Raw genomic sequence first — 17,678 nt, forward strand, 5'->3', positions numbered from 1 at the left:
CCTGGGGCAGCACAGCCTCCATCTGCCCCTTCCCTTCTCCTCCTCAAGCATACACTCCCTGCTGGCTTGTCCACTCCCCCAGAACTTGTGCACACCTATGGCTCTGCTACCCTGTGCCAATTCTGGCCCCAAGTCTTGACAACTTTCTACTCAAGTGTCACCATCCCTAACTGGCATAGTCTCAAAAGAGCATCCAATTGTCCCGCCCAATTGGGTCTCATTGGCCAGGTGTCCATCTTGCCAGGCAGCTGGGCAGGGCCATGCAGTTCTCACAGGGGCATCTCTGTGGTGGACGTGGAGGAGGTGATGACAGACTCGTCCTCTGCAGTCCTGACCCCGGGGTGAGATGTCACCACCACCCTTTCTGCTGCTGTGCTCACACCTTTTCCTTCTTGGACAGGGTTATCAGGACCACAGCGTACCTGCTCTACAGTTTACACGTGAACTCATGTCTGTATTACTGGGCTTCGGCCTACCAGGGCCTCGGCTCCACTCACTGGGTTTACGATGGCGTGGGAAACAGGTGAGTCACTGCCTTCCTCTGGGGCCGTGCCTGGGCGACATTCCTGTTCTTTATCATTCACAGTACAAAGGCGTTTCATTGCCGCCATGTTGCTGAGGCTGCCTTGTTCCCAAGGAGTCACTGACATGATGAGGTTCAAGCCTCTGTGCCAGACAGAGGGGTGTACATACATGAACAAGACCCTATAGAAAGATCCTTTCAGCATCTCAAATTCTAGGAGGGTTGGCAAGTGCGCTGCACATCTGTAGCCACTCGTCCACCCCACATGCACAGCTGAGAAGGAATGAACCACAGAATCCTTCTCCACACAGTCTCCCCAGGCATCGCTAACAACCAGGGAGCTGGGAAACAAGGGGGAACCTGTGTGCTCATGCAGAAAGCTACCATACTTATGGGACATGCTGAAATAAGTATGGTGAGGACAATAATAGTAATAATAACAGCAAGCATTGTAGAGTGCTTATATGTACCAATCCTGTTCTAAGCACTTGTGGTAGCAACTCACTTAACCTTAATAGCAATCACATACAAACCAGTTGCCATTGAGTCAATTCTGACTCATGGTGACCCCACGTGTGTCAGAGTAGAACTGTGTTCCATAGGGTTTTTAATGGCTGAGTTTTTGGAAGTAGATCACCAGGTCTTTCTTCTGAGGCACCTCTGGGTGGACTCGCTAGCCTTTCAGTTAGCAGCCAAGTGTGTTAACTGTTTGCATCACCCAGGGACCCCAACAATCACACGAGATGGATACAATTATCATCTCCGTTTTGCAGATGAGGTAAGGGATGTGAAAAGACTTTCCAACGTCACACAGTTCATAAGTTAGCTAGGATTTGAACCCAGGCAGTGTCGGGATGGCTGCAGGGTCTTAACCATTGTCCCATGTGCCTCAATGAAAAAATAAAAAGGTGCCAGCTCGGTGCCCAGTGCTGTGGAAGGGGTGGGGAAGGGGTGTGGGTATGGCCAATTCTTCCTGAGTTAGGAGAGGCTTTTGCTGAAGAGTTATGTTTGATCTTGGCCTTGATAGGTGGAGAGGAGGGGCAGAGAATTCCTGGTGGAGGGAACCTCATGAAGAAAGGCGGGGAGTTATAAAATAATGTGGAACCAAGGAACGGGAACTGCCCTGTGTGGCTAGAGGAGATGGACGTGGTGTGTGGAAGTGTCTGGAAAATAGGTGGGGCCAAGTTCATATGAGAGAGGACTTTGAACCTTACCCTCTGGAGCGGCGCTGTCCAATGAGGTTCCTCAAGAATCCAACATCGTGGTTAATAGTAAAAATAATCGCTTCTGAAGCAGCTGCCATTTGTTGAGTGCCAGGGGCTGGCTTAAGGACCTGAGTTCCTACATATGCTGCATCCTTCATTCTATCCCACAGCTCTCCCGCTCTGGTTCTGTCCAGGTTGGGGCGTGGAGGGCGAGGGAGACACGAGGACCTCAGGGAAGCCCCTAAGAAGTGCCATGCCAGTGGAAGATTCCTCTGACCAGGAAGGGTTTGGGGAAAAGCTGGAGTTTTGTGGACATCCATCCTGAGACTTCTTGTTCCTGGCCCAGGGGCAATAACACACACCTCTAGGAGAGTGATCTAGAGGGTTTGGGGCCCAGCAGTCTGGATAAGGCTACCTTGGGCGCCCTCTGGTGGTTAGGACCAGTATGATTGTGGGCTTGGCTAGGCAGAGGAGGTGCATAGAGACCCAGAGCCCTGTCCAAGGTAGAGCCCCCCCCCCACAGTCCCCAGAAACCTCTGCATCCCCCTTCCAGCCATCAGTGCACATTTACTTGCCTGTCCCCACCAGATGGTGCCCTTCGTGAGGACACTGGCGGGTCCATTCTGTTCCCACTGCAGACACCTGGCAGGCACCGATGATGAAGATACTGACTGACATTCACTGAGGACCCACAATGTTCTAGGCGCTCGTCTAGCACCTTGTCTAGCTCTATTGACATCGCCATTTTACGGAGAAGGAAACTGAGGCCTGGAGAGATTGGATAGTTTGTCCAGGTTATGCAGCTGGAACGAGGCAGAGCTGGGTCTGAGCACAGGCGGTCTGTCCCCAGGGCCCATGTTCTAACCATAGGCTGCATAAATAAGTGGTGAACAGAGGCCAGGGGAGGATGGGTTTGAGGTCATTCTCAGACCGGATGGTTTGCCAGCTGAGGGATGGTCTTGATTTCAGAGTTGAGCAGTGCCCCTGAGTGCATTGGGGGTCAGGGCAGGCTCAGAGGGGGTCCTGTGCAGCCTGGCAGGGAGCAGGAAAGCACAGGAAAGCCGGCCAGGACTGGCCAGTCTTTAGCTCCTGTGTCCACATTCTCTTTTTATCCCTGGGAGGGCACAGCCTGAAGACATGGACAGGTGTATGAGGGACTCTGGCTGCTTTGTGATACTTAGACAACCTTGGGGGCATTTTCTATGCCTTTTGCCACCCTGTGGGACCCCAATACCCATACCCCCTACCCACTGGTTCACTCCCCTCTATTGGGGGGTTACTGACGGTGGGGTGACAGCTCGGAGAAGCAGACAGTGCCTTGGGTTCTAGTTCAGCTCTGAAACTCTCCAGCTGGTGACCGTGGATGCTCCTTTTCCCTTTGGGGCCTCAGTTTCACTGTCTGGAAAATGGGTGGGCAAGAGGGAGGATCAGAAAAGACGATCCCCAAGATATCTTCTAACTTTGAGATTGAGTATCTCCTGGGTTTCCTTGCTTTCCATGAGCCAACGTGATGGTGGCCGCATAGAAAAGATTGTAGAAGTCGAAGGAATAGTTCCTCTTCAAAGGAGGAAGTTGGAAGACTCGTGCCCATCCTACCGACAACAACCTTTCTGAGCAATCGCTCGGAGCTTCACTTTTCATATCTGCCAATAGGAATGACAACATGACCCTGCAGTGTTGGGTCAGAGCCACAATCAAACCAGACAGCATTTACAAACACGCTCCGCGAACTGTTAAGTGTGTGCATGCATGGAGATTGACTTCTGGCCTTTACGAGCTGGCCAGGGTTTTTGCACACATGCACCTATGGGAGGTGTCGCAGCCAGGCCAGCCAAGGTGATGTGATGACCACAGTCCCCTCTCTCTTCTCTCTCCAGTTACATTCGCTGTTACTACTGGGCTGTGAAGACCCTCATTACCATTGGAGGGCTGCCCGACCCGCAGACGCTCTTCGAAATCGTCTTCCAGCTGCTGAACTACTTCACGGGTGTCTTCGCTTTCTCTGTGATGATCGGACAGGTAGCTGGGTCACCAGGCTGGCTTCTCACCTGCCTGCAAAGCCCCTCTCCTGCTGATGCCTGGGGTGTCACCATCTGTGTCCATTCCCTTCAGACTAAGCCTAAGAGTCAGATGCCTGGAGCTCCAGGACCTGCCAGTGAAGGGGGGCACACCCTACTCTAGGTCCCACTGCGAAGGTTCTGAAGCCTCTTCCCATTTGAGACTTCAGCCCCTTTGAGATGTCGGGAAGGCCTGGGTTGAATAGTTTCTGCAAAGGCTGAGGATCTGGCTCCTTTGACGGACCTCCCTGGTGGTTTCTAAGGTGCTGGGGGAGCATCTTGTGTTCCAGTCAGTGCACGAGGTGACAAGCAACAGCCAGGTGTTCTCAGAATTACCTTTGGAGGACTCTGCCCTGAAGGACATTCACCTGGTTCACACATCCTCCAGCGTGGGGCTAGACAGGGGAGCCGCTGGCATCACGAGCCACGTTGTACCAGAACCAGCCCAGCCCAGTGCGGTGTTCCCTCTTTGCATGACCCAAGGGAACCAAGGGCACCAGGGGGACCAGCAGCCTCATTCCTCCCCAACCCACATCCACGCTGGAGGCAGAACATCCCCCGCCAGTAAAACCTTCTCCGTGTGTGGACATGCGAGCATGTTCCCCGGCCTGTGTAAAGTAAACGTGTGTATGGCACATTCACAGAGCCGTTTAATAGCCCTGCGCTCTGACCCGGCAGCTTCCTTGACATCCCCAACCATTTCCCTAGATGAGAGATGTGGTCGGAGCTGCCACCGCGGGACAGACCTACTACCGTAGCTGCATGGACAGCACCGTCAAGTACATGAACTTCTACAAGATCCCCAGGTCCGCGCAGAATCGCGTCAAGACCTGGTACGAGTACACCTGGCACTCCCAAGGCATGCTGGGTAAGACTGGCCTCCTCCCGGCTGCCACCAGCTCTTCCAGCCTGACTCTTGTTGTCCAGCACCCTGCTGTGCTGGTCTCCTCCCTCGCTCATCCTCTGCGCGTCTGGGGACCCGAGGGCTGGGGCTTCTCTTGGCTGTGGCTACAACATTTATGCAAGGGGGTCTAGGGAGGCCTGTAGGGTCCCCTCGAGCCTGGGCCATCACAAGATCCCTGAAGACTTGAAGGGATTGTCTTCTTGATGCCCTGCCCCACCTCAGTTCACTCAGGTTGAATGCATCCCTGTCACAGTGTAATTTAAAACAGGAAAGAAGGAAGACTCCCAATCAATCAATCAGTCTCTCGAAATATATATATTACTTGCTGTTGAGTTGACTCTGACTCATGGCAACCCCTTGTGTGTCAGAGTAGAACTGTGCTCCATAGGGTTTTCAATGGCTGATTTTTCGAAAGTAGATTGCCAGGACTTTCTTCTGAGACACCTCTGGGTGGGCTCGAACTTCCAACCTTTCAGTTAGCAGCCAAGCCATTTGCACCACCCAGGGACACTCTCTCTCTCTATATATATATGTAATCAAAAATTTTTTTGATGTCATAATTTGCTTCTGAAATTATTCTGTTTCAACAACACATTTACTTCACCATTAGCTTTCCTTCCTTAGCAATGGTGGGGTGTGCTCAGTAATTCCTGCAAAGTGGGCAAATCTTACCTGTAAATTGTTTCCAAATGTAGTGACGTTTTCATAGATTTCTCAATTGACGCCTTCAGAAAATGCGAATGTGCTAATTATTTATTTACTTATTTATATTGTTTCCAGTTTTCTTTGTATATTTGGGAGCGAGTCATTTTGTTCCCAGGGCCTGGACATGGTTTTGGAGGCCTCCGGGAAGCCCACAGGCCACTGGCCCTGTACCTTAGACCCGCCCCCTCCCCACAGCCAAACAAAAGGGCCCCACTGCATTGGTGAGACTCCCACACTTCAGCCCTATGGTCTCCTGAACGGGGTGGGGTGGGGGGTGTCGGCAGGTCTGTGGACCGTGACTGTTAGAATCTTCGTCATCATCCATTGCTACTGCAGGTGGCGCTGTGGTTTACAGCGCACGTTGGCAACCATTGCCTTCTTCTGTCCTGTGGTGGCCTTATGACACCTGTGTCATCTCTTTTTACAGAGGAGCACATTAAGAACCAGAGAGGCACCGTCATGCCTACAGTCACGCAGACCCAGAGCTTACCCCACAAATAATAATCATGGGGTGCAATGGGAGGCATCGGAGCTGGGTTAGTGCAGCTGTGCTCAGAACTCTGGGAGCTGAGCTTCCTCCTGAGGACCTGGGCGAATACAGCACCCATTCATCCCAGGGCCGGCCCTCTACCAGGCACGCAGACCCCAGGGTGGGCAAAGCCAATGTAGCACCCACTCTACTGGGCAGCTCTGGTGCCACACGGCCTGGGTGGGGTCCTGATTCCATCCCTCCTGGGCTGAGTGGCCATGGGCAAATCACAGCCCTCACTGAGCCCCCTTTCCTCATCTGTAAAATGGGGATTATAGTCACGTGCACCTTGAGTTACTGTGAAGGTTTAATAAAATAATCTTTGTAAAATACTCTGTAAGACAGTGCCTGGCACATAGCAAGTACTAGATACACAGTACCAGTTGCTGTTGAATCGATTCTGACTCATGGCGACCACATGTGTGTCAGAGTGGAACTGTACTCCACAGGGTGTTCAGTGGTTGATTTTCTGGAAGTAGATTGCCAGGTCTTTCTTTCAAGGCACCTCTGGGTGGATTTGAATCACCAACTTTTCAGTTAGCAGTCAAGCGCATTAACCGTTTGCTCTACCCAGGTACTCCCAGATACATGGTAGCTCTTGCTAATGTCATTCTTAGAGTGTGAGTGGGGAAGACAGAGCATTCCCAGTTGCAGTAAAGGGTATGATAAATGCTACAGTGCAGGGCTACTAACATAGCAGCTGGGGGGGATGTCAAGGGAAGGCTTCCTGGAGGAGGTGACATTTGTGCTGAACCCCCAAAATGGGTAGGAGTTAGGAAAGTGCACAGGAGTGCTCCCGGCAGAGGGAACAGCATCTGCGAAGGGCTGGAGGTGAGACAGGGCACTCTGACCCAGAGGAATTCCATGTGGCAGGATAGTGTGTGCCCAGAGCCGGCCAGCCCAGTGTGCACTCTCGGCCCGGATGGGTGTTAGGGAGGGGGTCTGGCCTTGCCTCTGAAAAGTCCAGGGTCTCATTCGCAGATGAGTCAGAGCTGATGGTGCAGCTTCCGGCCAAGATGAGGCTGGACCTCGCCATCGATGTGAACTATGACATCGTCAGCAAAGTGGCCCTCTTCCAGGTATGGCGCGCCCAGCATCCCATCCCCTCGGGCTCTGGGAGGCCCCAGCCACACCCGCCTTTACACGGGGCTCCTTCCCCTCTTCTCTGGGACAGGGCTGTGACCGGCAGATGATCTTTGACATGCTGAAGAGGCTTCGCTCTGTTGTCTACCTGCCCAACGACTACGTGTGTAAGAAGGTGAGCGGCTGGAGACGACTGTGGATGGGGTCTGGAATTTACAACTCTGTTGCCTTTCAAGGAGCTGGCCTGGAAAGGGTGCCTGTGAAGGGCCCAGGGGAGAGTGGAATTGCTGGGAGGAAAGAGGGCCGCAGCTCCATGTGCTGGTGACCTGACCGAAAGCTCCCAGCGTGGCTGGGATTAGGAGGCTCCGGGCAGTGAACACAGATGTGCCTCACACTTTGCCAAGCATTTCCACAATTCCCTTGGACCTGGGACCATCGAGGTCTGAGACCAGGGCACGCACTTTGCAGAAAAGGAAAATGAGGAGTCTGAAGAGGAGTAGGGCCTTGACTGTGTACGTGAAACTGCTTCTAGGTCTCAGTCTTCCCATCAGGAAAATGGGGCATGAGTAGATCAGAGGTTGCAAACTGATAGCCCTTGTGTACAATCCAGCTCAGACATAGCTCGTGATTTTTTCTTTTTTCTTTTTTTTTGGTTCAATCTTTTTTTTTTAAGTTGAATTAATTTCCAACCTTTAAAAATGGGGAAGTTTCACATAAAAATCCAAATTTCTAGCTTCACTTGAAAACTTAGAAAATCTGCTGATGCTGGGCCCTGTTCTCTCAAATAGCAAGAGTCAGCTGGAGTGGAGGAGGGGCTGCCCCTGAAGGAGGGCATCATGCTTTCTCCTGCTGCCACAGGCCCCACCACTCCCTAATGCCCCACACCAGCCTCCCTTCACTCCTTTACATCACCCACTTGACCTCGGAAAACATTTGGGTTTGATTTCCAAGACTAGACAGTGTCTAGGACCCTTTCTGCTCCCACTCTTTGAGATTCAAGGAGAGATGAAGGTCACTTGTTGAGTAAGTGGTCAGGACCTACAGGAACCCAGATTGCAATCTTCTTGTGCAGTGCAGTAATAAGGCTGGATGTGTGTGTAGGGGTGAAAATATTGCTCAAGCAACCCCTGTAAGACTCAGGAACCCTGCTAGCCTCAAGAAGACCCCTGTGTCCAGGTTGCGTGCTGTGCAGCAGTGAAGTTTCTGAAAGCAGACAGCCAGGGAAAGAATGGAAGGGGAAGCTGCAGATGGCCGAGAATTTAAATCTGCAGCCTTAGAGGCTAAGACGGGTTTGGCAGCAGTACAGTGATTTGTCTGACGTTGGAGTCACTTCCTAGATGTGCAGCGTTGGGCAAGTGGCTTGCCCTCTCTGAGTCTCCATCTTCTCTTTGGTAAAGTGAGGATATTGACAGTACTTCCCTCATGGGGTGGTTGCGAGAATTGAATAAGATGTACATACAGAGTTTGGCACTGTGCCTAGAACAGAGTAGGCGCAATTGTGTTGCTATTATCCTTGCGGGTAATGTAGAAATTGCTTTAGATGAGAAAAAATTAATCAGGTTGCTGGGGTCCTTTGCAATGAAAAGTGGAATTGAGTCCTTAGTGTGTCTTCTGAACAGTGCCCTCTGCTGGCCAGTTTTGCTCTGCGCCTATCTCGCTAAGACCCTGGAGCCACTCTGGGGCTGCTGAATGGAAGTGAGGGTGAACTCCTTATATTCCTTACGCTTGGGCCACATTTCTAACATTGGACATGGAAACAGGGAAATGAAACTTTCTTCCTCTTTGTTGTGAGGACGTGTGACATGCCCAGGAAATTTTGTTGAATGAATTGAAAGTGTAACCTAGTTGCCTGTCCTTGATCTTAGCCCTTTAAACGTGCCAGGTGTGTTGACGGGCAGTGGGCCAGGGCAGAGGCCCATTAGGGCGTGAGCACTGGAAGGTCCGTGGCCAACTTCGCATGTCTGATTGCAGTCCAAAGCAAGCTATGCGTTCCGTCCTTCATTCATCCATCTGGTTTAACTTAGGGTTGAGAGAGGAGCCCTGGTGGCACAACGGTTAAATGCTCAGCTGCTAGCTGAAAGGTTGGCAGTTCGAACCCACCCAGTGGCTCTGTGCGAGAAAGACCTGGCAATCTGTCTCTGTAAAGATTACAGCCAAGAAGACCTTATGGGGCAGGTCTACTCTGTTACACGGGGAAGTGACCTGGCAGCTCCTAACAACCACAGGGTTGAGAGTAGGAGCACCAGAACCAGATTTTCTGCCTGGGTCAGCCTCCGCCTAGCTTTGTGACCTTGGGCAAAGGGTTCCTGCCTCCAAGGGTTGTTGAGGATTAAGTAAATTCAACCACACAAAGCACTGAGAACTGTGCCTGGCCCAGAAAAACACCATTTAAGTGTTGGACAACATTATTGTTGTTGCTAGTTGTTATTACCATTCTTATCTCAGTTAGCAAATACTTCCTGAACTCCTGATACGAGTTAGGCATGAATAAGAGTTTGTCGTGTGGACTGCTGAGCCCTCCATCCGTGTGTATGCTTGGGAACCGGCAGGATACTGTTACACCCGCGCCTCCCAGCTTCCCTAACATTTTCCTTCCACGACACCACTCACTCCTCATTATAAACCTGTCAGTTAGGCAGGGCAGGGCGTGATCACTCTCCCCAACCCACAGATGAGGAGACTGAGGCCACGAGGGGAAGTGACTGGTTCCTCACCACACGTCAGGTCGGTGGCAGGGCCAGGACCAGACCCAGGCTCCTCTGTGCTGCGGGGTCAGCCCTTGCTGCTTCTCTATGTGGGGGTGGGCAGAGGAATTGGCCCCCCTCTCTGTTCCAGGGGGAGATCGGCCGTGAGATGTACATCATCCAGGCGGGCCAGGTGCAGGTCTTGGGCGGCCCTGATGGGAAGTCTGTGCTGGTGGTGCTGAAGGCTGGATCCGTGTTTGGAGAAATAAGGTCAGACAGGAGGGGTGACGTGAGGGGAGCTGGGCAAAGGCTGGGAAGGAGCAGTGACATGTGGGGGTGTGGACACTGACACCCGGTGTCAGACGCGGTGACACCAAAATAACTGTCTATAAAATTATTGTGGAATGTTTCAGCAGAAATTTATTATTTTTTATGAAAATATCCCTGCAGTTAGTTATAACAACAAGAACATTTTTCATAAGCCCAGCTTGCATGTATCAATATACCAACAAGGCTAAAACTCTATGCTAATTTACGTTTTGAACCTTCTAATGCCCCTCAGTCAGAGCTGTCCTTATTACCCAGTTATAATGATGCTTCATCAAATCACGTGGTTTCATCTGCATGGGCTACAAGCACTTGCTGTTGTTTTCATTGCTGCCAGTGTTTTTATAGTCACTGATTTTGTCAAATTTTCTGGAGTTTTAGCTGCATTATTGTGGTAATTAGTATTTGTGTATCTGTATCAATAACTTTTTTGAGAATGAAGTAGTAATTAAAGGAAAAGAAGGAGTGAAATACAGAAATTACAATTTACGAGTAGCATTAGTACAAAAACATTAGTAAGGATTCTGTATGGTCTGGTATGGGAGGAGGTCCGTGGGTGTGGGGGTGACACCATGACTTACCACACTGGGTGGCCCAACCCTAGTGACGCCACTGGGAAGGAGGGTAGGGGAAATGGTCAGGGGGCAAGCCCACGTCCTTGAGAGCTGCTTTGGTGGGTCCGAGCGCCCTGCTATGAGTGCAACCCAGGACGTGTGGACATATGCAGGGTGGGCCAGGCTGTCAGATGCATGGGCCACCATTGCACTCAACGCAGGGGGGAAGATGAAGATTTTAATACCACCAAAACCAAAGTCTCCAGATGGTCTCATCTCCCTCCCTTCTCTGCCTCAGCTTGCTGGCTGTTGGGGGCGGGAATCGGCGCACGGCCAACGTGGTGGCCCACGGGTTTACCAACCTCTTCATCCTGGATAAGAAGGACCTGCATGAAATTTTGGTGCATTATCCTGAGTCTCAGAAGTTACTCCGGAAGAAGGCCAGGTACATAAAATTTTTTTTTCATTAAAAAAGTCCATATATTCCTCTGTGTGTGTTTCCTAAGAAAAAGGATTTTCTCTTATAGAACCACAGTGCTTTTATCAAAATCAAAATATTCAATATTGAGACAATACTATTATCTCATCCATAGTCCATGTTCAAATTTCGCTAGTTGTCCCGATAATGGCTTTTATAGCTTTTCTTTTCTTTTTTTCCACTCCTGGATCAAATCTAAGCCCACACATGGCATAAAGTTGCTGTGATCTTTGATCTCCCTTAATCTGGGATAGTTCCTCAGCCTTTTCCTATCTTTAATGGCTTTGGCTTCTTTGAAGAGCAAACCAGTGGCTGTCGAGTCAGCTCTGACTCATGGCGATCCCATGCATGTCAGAATAGAACTGTGCGCCATAGGGTTTTCAATGGCTGATTTTTTGAAAGCAGATCACCAGACCTTTCTTCCAAGGTGCCTCTGGATGGACTAGAACCACCAACCTTTTGGTTTGCACCACCCGGGGACTCCAGGGAAGCCACTGGGTCCTTCAAAAGGCCATTCATTCGAGCTTTTCCCACAAAATCTGCCCATTTTCCCCAGCCATGTCAGCTCTGGGTGCCGATCCCTACTCCTCCGAGGGAGAGGGAAGTATATGTCTGAGAACTGGCACCAGGCTCCCTGACTCTCTCTCCCTCCTCCCCGCGAGAGGAGCAAGGTTCAGGAGAGCCACCCTGGTAACGGTCATCCCATCCCTCTGACTCTGAGGGTCTGGCAGATCAGCTGGGGTCCCGCAGAAGCCTCCCAAGAGCAGTGCAGCAGCCCCTGCTCCTCCGCAGTGCCTGTGGTGAGCCTGCGCCCCCTGGAGGAGGCTGGGAGGCTGGGGGAGGCAGCCAGAGAACGTGGGGGCTGATGGGTCCTGGCAGGCGCAGGACGCCCTGGGCTGGAGGATGTGGTGTAACTCTTCAGAGTGACCGGCTCTCTAGACAGATGAGCTTGAGGAGAGAGGCGGGGATCTCATTCGTGCTCTCCCTGTCTCTGAGAGCCACGGGTCCCAGGATGTCTGCGTTGGTGAGAGCCACCCGTGAGATTCTGTCCAAGCTCCCCGTTCTACAGAGAGGTTACCCGAGGCCCCAAAGCAGTGAAGTGCTCACGTTTCTGGCTTGCCACTCCAAGAGATGGGGTTGAAACTGGTGAAAATGTCAGTCTCTCCTGGGACGAATTTAAGAAAAGCCAGACCCATTGTCATTGAGTCAATTCCGAATCATGGCGACCCCATGTGTTACAGAGGAGAACTACTCCATAGGTTTTTCTTGGCTGTAATCTTTATGGAAGCAGATTGCCAGGCCTTTCTTTCATGGAGCCACTGGGTGGGTTCGAACCAATAACCTTTCGGTTAGCAGCCCATCACAAACTGTTTGTACCACCTGGGGTGAATGCTTAATCCTAATTATAGGGCTAAGCGTCATCTGAAAACAAGGATGGATTTTTTTTAATCTGGAAATGTCACAGGAGCCTGCTCAATGCTTCAAAACAGAGCGAGCCATTAGCGGTCTGTGAGGGTCCTCTAGACTGCTTTTGTGTCACTTCAGTACCAAGCTGAGCCTTCCCGGGAACTGTCATGCTGTGAATTATGGACTCAAATAACACAGGTGACAGTGCCAGGCATGTAAGAAGCCTCTGATGAATTATCATGTTTATGTTCCCCTGTGGGAGTCTCAGCTAGAGAAGGCAAGTCTTTGGCAATTAATATCAATACGCACAATTTAAACCCATTGCCTCTGATTAGATAAGCAGCCAGTAATGGCCTCATTTTTAAACAAACAAGTTGCGCTGGAGCCCTGATGAATGGATTTGCCAATTAGCAGTCTGGGCCCACTAGACTGCCTGCGAAGTGCATTTGTTCTTGAGCCAAACCACTCATCACATGAGAAAATTCCGTGAAAAATTCCTTGTCAAAGCCAGGGCTCTGTTTGATGGAAAAGTCTATCCTCATTTAGAGATACGGGGTGGCGCAATGCATTTAGAAGAGCTGGGTTGTGACTTTGCCTCTGTCACTTCCTAAAAACATTGCGCATGTCACTCTGTCCACTCTGAGTCTCAGTTTCCGCAACTGTCATAGGCATAATAATCACAGCTCTCCTCTTCTCAAGGGCTGCTGTCAGCTTCCAAGAAGATAATGACCATGGTGTTGTCATCAGTAAGGTCTGGGGCACTGGGGTCAGAGGCATGGATTTGAATTCCCTTCTGCCACTTCCTAGCTGTGTGGCCTTGGGCAGGTTGCTCACCCTCTCTGGACCTCCGTATCTTCGTTTGGAAATGAAAGCAAATAATAAGACCTACCTGTGAGGGTTGTACCCATTGCCATTGAGTTGATTCCACTCATGGCGACCCCATAGGTGTCAGAGTAGAACTGTGCTCCATAGGGTTTCCAATGGCTGATCTTCTAGGAGCAGACTAACAGGACTTTCTTCCGAGGCACTTCTGAGTATACTTGAATCTCCAGCCTTTTGGTTAGCTGCTGAACGTGTTCACCATTTGAACCACCCAGGGACTCCATGAAGGTTGTAGTGAGGCTGAAATGAGAAAGTGTTAGTTATCTATTGCTACGTGACAATATCGCCACAAACTTAGCAACTTAAAACAGCACACATTTCTTATCTCAGATTTTGTGTGAGTCAGGAGTCTGAGGGTGGCTTAGCTGGGTCCTCTGCAAGGCTGGAATCCAGGTGTCAGCCAGAGCTGGCTCTCATGTCAAGTCTCAGCTTGGGAAGGACCCGCTTCCAAGCCTACGCAGTCGTGGGCTGCATTGTTTCTTGCAGCTGTAGAGCTGATGGCCTCAGTTTCTCACTGACTGTGACGGAGGGACCCTCGGTTCCCATGTAGTTGCTGGCAGTGGCCGCCCTGTCTCCTCCCATGTTGGCTTCATCCAAGCCACAAGGGGAGAGAGTCTCCTTGTAAGACGAGGTCATGATCCTAGGTATGGTAATCACGGAAGTGACTTCTCATCTTCCTTGCTTTACTCTATTGGTTAAAAGCAAGTCACAGGTCCTGCCCACCCTCAAAGCGAGGGCGGTCACACAGGGAGGCGAACGGTAGGAGGTGGTAATCACAGGGCCACTTTAGGGTCTGTCCACCACAGAGTGAAGTCCCGAGCACAGGCCCTGACACATATAGACAATACGTGCTGGCGATGTTGATGGTGATGACGGTGAAGCAGCGATGACGCAGAAGAAGGAGAAGCAAACAGCTTTGGGTCCTAGTTTTTCATTTAGGTATGCTATTTCTGGAGTCCCTGGGTGGTACAAATCATTAATGTGCTCAGCTGCTAACCAAAAGTTTGGAGGTTTGAGTCCACCCAGAGGTGGCTCAGAAGAAAGCCCTGGCAATCCAGTTCCAAAAAATCAGCCATTGAAAACCCTTTGTAGCACAGTTCTACTCTGGCACACATGGGGTCACCACACGTTGGAGATGACTCAATAGCAACCAGTATGCTATTTCTGATCCCATGTATTAACATGTCCTCCAGTGTTTCTGAACTGTGTGAGGTCAGACAAGTTACTCAACCCCTCTGACCCTCAGTTCCCTCTCTATAACGTACAGACGGTAAGATGCATGTCATCATGGTTGTTCTGCTCATTCAGCGAGATGCTACGTGTTAAGTACTTAGCACTGTGCTTGATAGAGAAAAAGCACTCAAAAATCATTAGCCACAAACCACCTCGACCACACAACTCCAACTTAAAAGTTCCACACAAATGAGCCTTTCTTCTCTCCCAGAGAGGGCTTGTGATGTAAGCGGGTGCTGCTTTCTTTCAGGCGCATGCTGAGAAACAACAAGCCCAAGGAGCAGAAGAGCGTGCTCATCCTTCCCCCCAGGGCGGGCACCCCCAAGCTCTTCAATGCTGCGCTAGCTGCTGCAGGAAAGCTGGGCGCCAAGGGGGCAAAAGGCGGCAAGCTTGCCCACCTCAGGGCTCGGCTCAAAGAACTGGCGGTGCTGGAGGCAGCGGCAAAACAGCAACAGTTGCTGGAACAGGTAATGCAGTCGGGAACCCAGCCATCCCGTGCATTTCTGCTACGTGCCCGGGAGAAAGCAAGGGGCCTCAGAGATAGACCACACATTTAGTTTTAGGGTTTTATCTTTTTTTCCTCCTTCTTTAGATCAGCCAGGATTCATTTGGTTGCAAGCGGCAGAAATGCAAGCGACAGAGTACAAGCTCAAAGTGGCTTAAGAAAACAGGGAATTTATTGGGTCAAGTAATTAAAAAGTTCAGGCAAGACCGGATTCAGGGACCCAAAGGATGCCAGCAAGACTCGTTTCCTCATTCTCTCATCTCTGCTTTCCTCGGTGATGCTCATTCCCAGGCAGGCTCCCAAGCGCTCTAGGATTACATCCTCCTAGTTTAGCAACTCCAGCAGAAAGAACTTTCTCATTGATTCTAGCAAAAGTCCCAGGGCTCACTGTCATTGGACAGAATTGGGTCACATGCCAATTCCTGACCCAATCACTGTGGCTAGGGGGATGCAGTGCTCTGGAGAGGTCTGGGTCACGTGCTCACCCCCAGACTGACAGTGGGGGAGGGGCGGCTCCTCAGAGGGAAGGCCTGGTGCTGCTGCAGCATAGGAGGAGTGAGTGTGAGCAGGGCACAGCTCTCCCCAGATGACACTGACATTGTCGTATTTAATACTGTGTTGGTGACAATTTAAAAGATTTGAAAGGCAAAACCCTGCAGACAGGCACAGTGCCAACTGTTCCCACCCCAGTAAATCTAAAGGGAATTTTAAAATTAATTTTGGGTTTTTTTTTCTGTGACTAAAGCCAGGAATGCCAATTAGAATGATGGCACTAATTATAGCTGTTCATGACTGTCCTTCAGGGAGCCTGCTGGGAAGGGGGGTCTGGGATTGGGCAGGATGAACTCAGTCTCAATACAGGCCGGTGTCAGAGCCCAGGGGACCTATCCAGGGGGCATTTGACAGCAGGAGTCTGGTGAGTGACATCAAAGCCACCAGAGGTCCCCAGACATTCTCCAGGCACAGCCACTGATGGCCCTGCTGAGGAAAGACATGACTGCCTGGCTCACAGCGTGCCAAGGGCAAGGTCAAGCCAGTTACATGAAGTCTTTGGTGCTGGCTGCTGAGAGGGGCTGGGAAATTCAGAGAGTGGACATGACTCTGGCATGGACTCCAAGAACGTTCTCAGTACAGAGAAAGGCTTTATCTGACACGGGGCTTGTGGCTCCTGGGTGTTAGCTATTGTCACCGAGGCAGCTTGAGATGTGAATTAAATTTGCACGAGTGTTGCGATAAAAGGTGATGTAATTCAGAATAACTAGGCTAGAATGGCAGAGTGCAAGGAGCTCTTAAATACAAGTCCAAAGACCTATGTCCAAATCCTGGGTCTGTCACTCACCAGCTCCATGACCCCAGGGAAGCTCGTCATGGTTTCTGAGACCCGGAATGCTATATGGATGTCACGTGGAGTTGGAAAGATCAAGTAGGAGAACATTTGTAAAAGCATTTTGAACATGGTGGAGAATTTCCCATGATTCTCTGGTTCCACGCATAGCCTGATGCTTTGAGGGCACCACCTGGCATCCTCCCCTGGAAGTGGGTGGTCAGAGTTTAGAGTGGACAGAGGAGGGTGGAGCAGCTGCTCCAAAAGATGCCAAAATACTGAGACAGAGAGAGTAACAGGTTCCCAGAGCTTTGTTGGGTTCTAGAAACTTCTTTGCTCCCCGCTCTCTGCTTCCTTCCTTCAACATTCCATGACTTGAGAAAATTTCCTCACAAGCACTCTGACTGCTCCGTTTAAATTCACTCCCATCACCTCAAGTGGGGCTTGGGCAGCTGAGGACCACATGGACCTCCTTCTCTAGGGGCCACTTCTCTCTCCAGGTTCTTTCTGTGTGGAGATGTAGCCAGACAGAGCAAGGGGGGCCGCGAGTGTCCACAAAGGCTTGGATTTTACCCAATTCCCTCCTGATACACAGACCATGGCCAAAGTCTATGGAGGCACCACAAACAGTTGTTGTTAGGTGCCTTCGAGTGAATTCCGTTTACAGCGACCCTATGCACAACAGAACGAAACACTGCCTGGTCCTGCACCATCCTCACAATTGTTGCTATGCCTGAGCCCACTGTTGCAGCCACTGTGTCAATCCATTTCCTTGAGGGTCTTCCTCTTCTTCGCTGACCCTCTCCCAAGCATGATGTTCTTCTCCAGGGACTGATCCCTCCTGAAAACATGTCCAAAGTATGTGAGACATAGTCTTGCCATCCTTGCTTCTAAGGAGCATTCTGGTTGGACTTCTTCCAAGACAGATTTGTTCTTTCTTTTGGCAGTCCATGGTATATTCAGTATTCTTCGCCAACACCACAATTCAAAGGTGTCAATTCGTCTTTGGGCTTCCTTAGTCATTGTCCAGTTTTCACATGCATATGAGGCAATTGAAAACACCATGGCTTGGGTCAGGTGCACCTTAGTCCTCAAGGTGACATCTTTGCTGTTCAACACTTTAAAGCGGACTTCTGCAGCTGATTTGCCCAATGCAATCTGTCTTTTGATTTCTTGACTGCTCCTTCTGGGTGTTGATTGTGGATCCAAGTAAAATGAAATCCTTGACAACTTCAATCTTTTCTCCATTTATCATGATGTTGCTTATTGGTCCAGTTG

The 17,678-nt window shown here is 50.6% G+C and overlaps 1 protein-coding gene across 1 annotated transcript in view; it reads left to right on the forward strand.

Annotated features, from left to right (window-relative positions):
* CNGB1 (cyclic nucleotide gated channel subunit beta 1) overlaps nucleotides 1–17,678 on the forward strand; it is a 64,776-nt gene that overhangs the window by 43,509 nt on the left and 3,589 nt on the right. Inside the window, exons 24-31 of the mRNA XM_012554164.1 lie at nucleotides 401–523; nucleotides 3,606–3,747; nucleotides 4,494–4,653; nucleotides 6,905–7,002; nucleotides 7,098–7,181; nucleotides 9,842–9,960; nucleotides 10,870–11,016; nucleotides 14,822–15,038. Of these exons, the coding sequence (XP_012409618.1) occupies nucleotides 401–523; nucleotides 3,606–3,747; nucleotides 4,494–4,653; nucleotides 6,905–7,002; nucleotides 7,098–7,181; nucleotides 9,842–9,960; nucleotides 10,870–11,016; nucleotides 14,822–15,038 (1,090 nt within the window). The remainder of the gene's footprint in view (nucleotides 1–400; nucleotides 524–3,605; nucleotides 3,748–4,493; nucleotides 4,654–6,904; nucleotides 7,003–7,097; nucleotides 7,182–9,841; nucleotides 9,961–10,869; nucleotides 11,017–14,821; nucleotides 15,039–17,678) is intronic.

The sequence above is a fragment of the Trichechus manatus genome, unplaced genomic scaffold (assembly GCF_000243295.1).
Source record: "Trichechus manatus latirostris isolate Lorelei unplaced genomic scaffold, TriManLat1.0 scaffold00014, whole genome shotgun sequence".
Lineage (NCBI taxonomy): Eukaryota > Metazoa > Chordata > Mammalia > Sirenia > Trichechidae > Trichechus > Trichechus manatus.